The sequence below is a fragment of the Bipolaris sorokiniana genome, assembly GCF_000338995.1.
Source record: "Bipolaris sorokiniana ND90Pr unplaced genomic scaffold COCSAscaffold_7, whole genome shotgun sequence".
NCBI classification, from domain to species: domain Eukaryota; kingdom Fungi; phylum Ascomycota; class Dothideomycetes; order Pleosporales; family Pleosporaceae; genus Bipolaris; species Bipolaris sorokiniana.
The window spans coordinates 1,182,326-1,189,764 of record NW_006911901.1 but is presented as its reverse complement, the minus strand read 5'-3'; the positions used below and the strand labels follow the sequence as shown (position 1 = coordinate 1,189,764).

Sequence of the window (7,439 nt, the reverse complement as noted above, 5' to 3'; positions counted from 1 at the left end):
GGCTGCCGGCCAGTGGGGGACACTTTCTATCATCTCGTGAGAACCATTTCTGCGCTGGTAATCTCCATACCCAAGTGGTGTTGTGGCCAGAACCGCGGGCGATACTACACTCGTCTGAAAACTTCAAAATAGTATCACCACCCTAAGTGAAAAAACGCCACCTCCGCGCAAAAAATAAGCGTTTTTTGGCAATAATCCGGGTAATAAGTGGCCTGCGCTTCGCTCTAAACTTATGGTAATCCATTCGAGCAAGTGCTCGTCGAATTGTGGCGCGAGAGACGGTGGAGGTGCCGGAGTCAGAGTCCCATAGGTTGGCCTCGCGATACAGCGCGCGGTACTCGATCTTGGGATCTTTTTTTACGGCTCGAAGCAGCTGTCGGTGATCCCTACTAGTTAATTTGGGTGGGCGGCCCATCCGATCGTGCTTGGTGTAGGTTCCTTCGGTGTCCCATTGATGGATTATTTTGTTTACTGCGCGGCGCGTGCAGCTCAGACGCGTCGCGATTTCTGACGTGCTGCATCCACCCTCCGCTTGGGCCAAAATATATATCCTTTGGGCATCTGATAATTCACTACCTGGCATTCGATTACGCGAAATTTCTGCGCAAAAAGATCTCATTTAGATGGAGTTACATGGTGTTGAAGAAGAGACTAGTCTGAGGAAATTGGGATGGTGGGGTAGGCCCGTGCTCGGGGGAACAGACTTTTGAGACGTGACTGTACTAAGTCCTTAAAGGACGCAATCTTAGTAAATACTGCTGTAAAAAGCGTCTAATGTTAAAGCTCTAGCATGCTCGTCGACGCTATAGATTCTTATGTTAATACTGGAGCTTTCCTTAGCACTAGCGCACGGTTAAGTTCTTAGATGAGTGCTTAGTTTAGAAGGGATCTGGTGCTATATAGGAGTAGTGTTTTTGGTATCTAAAAGAGAAATAGAAGCGCAGGATAATTATGGAGGTTTTGCTCAGCCAGGGCCTATAGTAGATAGTGTGGGGGGCTATATAGGTGGATGAACGCGGCCGGGGGCGACGCAGTCCTCTTATGATTATAGAAAGGGATCTAGATGCTCCCTGTGGTGGGTACAGTGGCCAAAGTTATATCTAAACCCTTAAATAAGGTCTTCTACCTCACTGGCGGCCCTCGCAGATTTTTATGCATAATAACGCGCGTATACACACCTCCTGTAGAGTGCGCGAGTTCCTTACCTCCTATCAGATTACACCACTTAGCTGGCTAGCTTATTTACTAGACCTTAACCCTATTAAGCACCTCTGGTAGGTCCTTAAACGAAACATGGATCGCTTCTATCTATAATACTGCAATTATAGCAAAACCTAGGAATAGTAGGATAGTTTTTGTAAGGCACTAAAAGAGTGCTGGAGAAGGATACCTAGCAGCCAAATACAGGCACTGATTAAGTCAATGCCGCAACGCCTCCGCGCCTGCCGCGAGGCACGAGGCTGGCAAGCTAAATACTAGTATAGAAGAATTAATTCTATTTTTCAAATTTTAAAAGTATGCAGTTTTGGTGGAGGTATTGGTGATAGCAGCACGGGCGTCAACTTTTGATGATGGTGGGGTTTCGGTTAGCGAGGCCAGACTTTTGAATAAGTACTGTACCTTGAAGAATGGCCACCAACACAGGCGAGACGTAATGCCAAGCGCTTCCCAAGGGCAGGCACTGAAGAATATTATCTCGCATCTCAGGTCTAATCTCTTCTTTTCTTCGCAAACATTCATTACTACAATATTAGTAAGTTCATGCTTAATCACTGCACCTGTCCCGTGCCTGACCATAAACACTTGTTATTCCATCTTTCCCTGGGTAAATGGGAAGTGTTGGGTCTGTGGTGTGTTACTGGCCAGGAACGAACGATGACGCTCCTCATATCTCTCATGGATATCTCATCCCGTGGACACTTCCATTCTATGTACACTCCCTTCTCATGATACTTCCATACCAGAACCTGTTCGACCTGCAAATCTTGCAGAATGTCAAAGAGCCATGCGCCGGCGGTAGAGGTTAGGGCTGAGGTACCAGAGACTGAGACTGAAATTGCTTCACCTGCTAGCAGGCAAACAACCCCTTATAGACGCTCCATTATTATGGACGCTCCTCATATTTTGCTGGTACATAGGGCTACTAATAACACTTGGGCAGAAGCTACGATCCAGGCTAAAGAGTATAAGTTGGGAACTTTCGTGTACAGTAGATCATCATCCAATTCTATGAATTCTAGCTTATTGTGCCTCTCTTGCTGTGCTCTATCTTTTAACTTAGCGACTACGTGCACCGACGTGTGCAGGTGAAGGCGAAGGTATTCGTACTCCCCATGGTAGGACTCGTGGTGTTGCACTCCCTGCACCCATTCAATATCTCCCATAAACACTTTTTCTTATCGACATTCCCTCTTGTGGATATTTCTCACATCCATTGCTTTAACGGAAGATCCTTTGGATGGCTACATTGGGTTTCTTTGCAGTTCACACAAAGCATAAACAGCATTACCGTCAACAGTATCATCGTCAACATTGACACCAATCTGCAATGCTACAACGTTAGCATGGTTTGATGTTCAGATGTTTGGAGATTTATGCACGTCTGCATTTCGGTTTTACGTCTGCGCCCATTTATTTATATATGTATGATTGCTTAGTACCAATAGATACTTGTGTAGAACGGATGTGTTTCCTAAGTGATCACACGTCACTATGCTCAGTGACCACGCAGCAGTTGCGTACTTAGAATTACTTAGCAACTACATTAGTATGTAGAGATGCAGAAAAAGGCGAATATCTGTGGAGCTTCATGGACAATAGCTTGGAAAGTTTGTTCGGACCGCTTCCGCTGCTCAAAAACAGGGACGTCCAGTCCCTTGGTGACCGACCATGCGATATTTGACATGCCTGCGAGGGCATTGGTCGGGCACTATCGAACCATAGATGCCCTAGCCCTGAAGCGAAAATTTGCTGATAGATTGAAGCAAATTGAGCTATAGCAATTTGGTCATATCGAACCGGCCTTGGTCAACCGCGGATTTGCGCCAACTATGATCCGGTCATTATGGCCAATATGCAGAACGACTGTTGCGGTTTTTCCCTTTTAACTTCAACATCCCTGACACCTCTTTGTACACCTCTTCCGCACATTCTACACAGTCACATCCTCCCTGATTTATCTGATACTACTATTCAAAACCATCATGTCTCTGGCTTTGAACTCGTCCGGACAATAGGCCTTGTCTCGGTCCTGCGCGGCGCACCTGCTCTCTTCATAGGAGCATCGCGGCTTCATCGAACAACTCTTTTCCAGCAAAGCCTACGGGTCTTCCCAACATTCATCCAGAAAGAAGCGTCAAAAACGATGATTGCAGCGCCAAAAGCTGTGATCCCAGTGGTAGTGCCAAAAGCGGTGTCTCCAGTATTCGTATCAAAACTGATTGACCCCGAAACACAACGACATCGCATCAAGCGAATGGCTGCCCAGCGGATATACCAACAAAACTTAAGAAGACTGGCTTTAACAATGTATAATGCCGGTCCGCCCTTGTATCGCGGCCATGCCGGTAGTAACTACTACGACAATGATTCCGAAGATTCCGACAAGAGTAGTAACTTATATGTATGGGTTTTGCGCGCATGTTTCCACAGATTTTGGTCTGCGATTTTCGCTTTTTTTTATGGAGTTGTCTACGGCAGGTACGTACTACTACCCAGCAATATTCGAATTTGCGGATATGCGAAAAAAAGGTTCTTTTGGAGCTAACAATAAGAACGTGTTTAGGCGCCCATGGGAAGCTTGGGAGGAGGAGAGAGACTGGGATGAAAACGATGAGATTAAGGAGTTGGAAGGGGAAAATGACGAGTTTAGGGGGGAGATTTGGAGGCTGAGGAAGGAGAATAGCAAGTTGAAGGGGCAAAGTAGTAAGTTTGTTTCTTTTCTCTTTACCTTGAAGGAGGGAATGGCTATCTTAGGTGGTTTTGCTAATGAGATGGTTTAGAGGAGGAGTTTGAGGATGAAGAGTTTGATCGGCTTGTACATGGTTGAGGGGTATAGCGTTTGGGATGTTTGTATAGCAAGTAAAGACGCTTAGGAGTTGTGTATGCGAAGTTTCAGAGCATTTTTACATAGCAGATACTATGGCTACAGTTCTTCGCTTTCGTACATTGAAAAGAATACCTTGAGAAAGTAGTAGGAATGGTTAGTGTGGTTTTGATGTTCTTTTGATATCTTCTTTTCTAGAACAGTCGGAAGTCCCTCGGAGATTTGGGGTCTTTGCCTGGTGCTTACATACGAATTGGGATCACCACTCGAGCTCATTTCGTTACACAATGGTGATATTTAATGACTAAATGGACGCTAATGGCTTTCTCTCCTTTCCCTGCGTTATGGTTGATGAAGTACTACGTTTGACCCACAGATAGTCCTACTAAGTCATCTATCTCAACCACTAGAATGTAACTAAATACAATACACATTCCTCACGCTTTCAGACTTTTGTAAAGAAAAATTAGCTCGCTGCTTGGGCGTCCCACAGCGTATCGGAAATGAAATGTCAGACCTCGCGAACGATAATTTCATCTAGCGCTTATATACCAAGATGTGACTTGGTACCTGTTAGCAAAATGCAGACTAGTTTCTTATCCTTTCTCACTGGCCACTCGGCCCTCTTCTCCCTTTTGTTTTCTAGCAAAAGCCATAAGCACGTTGGTTTCCATCATTAAAGACTCCCGCACTCCTCCCTCCACCATCCAACAATAATTCTAGCGACATACAACTGAATCAACACAGCTATCGCCAGCCATAAATACAAAAAAGTCTATCAGCAACATGCGCCACTCAGTTTCCACCGCCATCCTTGCCACCATTATGGTGGGCGTCGGACTATGTAGTCCACAGGGACGAAATCCGTATGCCATTCTTCCCAGACCACGCCCACCGCCACAACAATACCAGTCGAAATGTATCAGTGGTTCATACATTTCTGTACGTTCTTGATAGTTTACTCAAATGGAAGATAATAGTCAGTAGGCGTAATAATTATGGTACCTGCTGCTGGGGTAAGGTCAATCAGGATCCTCATGATACGCTCAAATTCGACAGACAGTATGGATGCTGGGCGGCTGGAAATTGTGCGGATGATTGTTAGTAGGGTATTTACTTGGTTGAACTTGAACTTGTCGTGATGGATTGTTAAGATGTCACATGCTTGAGTGCAAGATTGGGCGGAAAGAATGATTAAGTCTATTGCTTATATCTACTAGCTGCCAGCTCTATTTTTTTGGTAAACTACTGCGATTGCACTCATTCAAAGATTGAGGTCATTGTTGGTGAGGGCATTAGCCGTGTTGTGACAATCGAGTATAGCAAAGGCACAGTCAGGCCAAGCTGCTTATCGATAAGAAATTGGCGCATCTCCAAAATTTCGGCGCGACATCTCCAAACCAAACCAATTTACCATCACCCAGCATGCCCAAACGAAAGCGCTCTTCACCCGCTCCCGCGATCGAGTCGGTTTCCAAATCAACACCCGCAAAATGCGCCAAAATCTGTGAGAAGCGTCTCGCTGATGCGCAAAAGCCTTTGCTTCAAGCACTGCGCCATGCCTCTATGCTCGAGCGCCAGAAGCACAGTCGCAGAAAGAAATACGCGGTGAACAAGAACGAGACCAAGACCATTCATCGCCTGAACTCTGAGTATGAAACGCTTAAAGCACTCAATTTGGAACAAGTGGGTGATCAACATTTGCGCAAGACGCTGGCAAGGGTCAAGAGCTTGAAGGATGCCGAGCCATTGCAGGAATACATTGCTGGGATACGAGAGGGAAACAAGGATGTGAATACGCTTAATGTCACGGCACGGCTTTTCAAGGTCAAGCAGGTGAAGAATGTGGTGGACCGTGTGGTTGAGGATCTGAAGGGCGTACTTGGAGTCGCCAAGGGCAAGGAAGATGCGAAGGAAGAAGTTGGCGGGAAGAAGGTGCAAGAGAAGAAGGCGCCGAAAGATGAGGATACTGCAAAGAAGGAGGATGTTGATATGAAGGACGCGAGCGACGAGGGAGATGATCCATACATGGCATTCAGCGCACGGATAGCAGAGCCTTCGTCTGGCGAAGACGATAGTGAAGCTTCTGTGACGGACGACGAGCGGCCTCCAAGTATCGTGGACAGCGACAGCGAACACGACCCTGATACTGATCTCGATGCTGACAGTGAGAGCGAAAGTGAAGAGTTGGGTGAGGTTGAGGAGGTCGATGGCGCGAACGGCGAATTGCTATCGAATGAGGACTCTGAGGATGAGGACTCCAGGTCCGACTCTGACTCCGACTCAGCCGCCATACCTACCAAAAATATCAAGGCCAAGGCCATCGAAGAGAAGCCAACATCCTCTGCGTTCATCCCCGCCCTCAGCCATGCCGCCTACTTCTCCGGCTCTGAATCAGAAGCCTCAGACCTTGACGTGGATGTCGCCCCACGGAAGAATCGCCGGGGTCAACGTGCCCGTCAAAAAATTGCAGAACTCAAATACGGACAAAAAGCAAAGCATCTCGAAAAGGCACAGCGCAGTGCCACCTTCGATCCTAAGCGCGGCGCAGTGAGCGGCACTGACAAGCGTCAAAGACGAGGAAAGCCACTGGGCGGTGGACCGCAGCAGAGTGGAGGTAATGCAGAGCCTTTGGGCGAGAGAAGCGATAAAAAGGATAGGAAGATTGGTGTTGGCGCGAAGAGGGATGACAAGGGCGAGCTGCATCCTTCCTGGCAGGCAGCCAAGATGGCTAAGGAGAGCAAGAAGCTCAAGATCGATCTTAGTGGGGCCAAGCCGGCGGGAAAGAAGGTTGTTTTCGATTGAGATACCCAGAGGAGCCCACGCAAAGTCTTCTTTATCGAGTGGTCATAGTTATTCTCGTACCTGGTACATGATCTATGTAGGATGTGAAGTTTCCTCATTGATGACAGCTTTTTCAATGGTACGATAATGATGGAAGTGGAATGTTTGACTTTCTCGAAGCCATTGTGTGGTCAATGTTCGATTCCTTATTGCCTGGAGCTAGGCCTGGCGATCTTGCTGAGCTTACAGCCGACTGATCACCTGCCGAAGCCCCGCTCGGTTACGGCTGTTCCCACCTATTCTAACCTGGGGAAATGTGCTTGTAGCGCAGGGTAGGTCATTACCGTCTGCTGGACAAGTGTTTCTTGCCACGTGCAAAGAAGTCTGCATCCTCAAACCCCAACAGTCAGGAGAAAGGCTCTCGTGGTCCCCCTTTTCTTGGTAAATGAGCCGCTCGAGCCGAAGAATGAAGACATTAGACTGATTGTGTTTAAACAAGCAATGACATGTTTCTTGTTGCCGACGATGTATCCGTTGTATCCGTCCGTTGGCCTGCGCATCGCGGTATTAATCTCATCCAGAGCGTGGCGCAGCACAATAGTATAGCATG

At 47.1% G+C, this 7,439-nt stretch overlaps 2 protein-coding genes across 2 annotated transcripts; both read left to right on the top strand.

The window, feature by feature from the left end:
* Positions 1 to 3,064: 3,064 nt before the first annotated feature.
* Positions 3,065 to 4,048, top strand: COCSADRAFT_26531 (uncharacterized protein; the record flags this gene model as incomplete). The annotated part of the gene is made up of 3 exons (XM_007701533.1): positions 3,065 to 3,699; positions 3,785 to 3,924; positions 4,002 to 4,048. 3 exons carry the CDS (start codon positions 3,065 to 3,067, stop codon positions 4,046 to 4,048), a joined length of 822 nt encoding a protein of 273 aa, XP_007699723.1.
* Positions 4,049 to 5,447: 1,399 nt separating this feature from the next.
* COCSADRAFT_36948 (uncharacterized protein) lies at positions 5,448 to 7,296 on the top strand. The gene has a single exon (XM_007701640.1). The coding sequence runs from the start codon at positions 5,471 to 5,473 to the stop codon at positions 6,848 to 6,850; it is 1,380 nt and encodes a 459-aa protein (XP_007699830.1). The 5' UTR covers positions 5,448 to 5,470; the 3' UTR covers positions 6,851 to 7,296.
* The last annotated feature ends 143 nt before the right edge of the window (positions 7,297 to 7,439 follow it).

Excerpts from the sequence above, each read along its gene's own strand:
- COCSADRAFT_36948 (XM_007701640.1), top strand. The coding sequence starts at position 5,471 with ATGCCCAAACGAAAGCGCTCTTCACCCGCTCCCGCGATCGAGTCGGTT.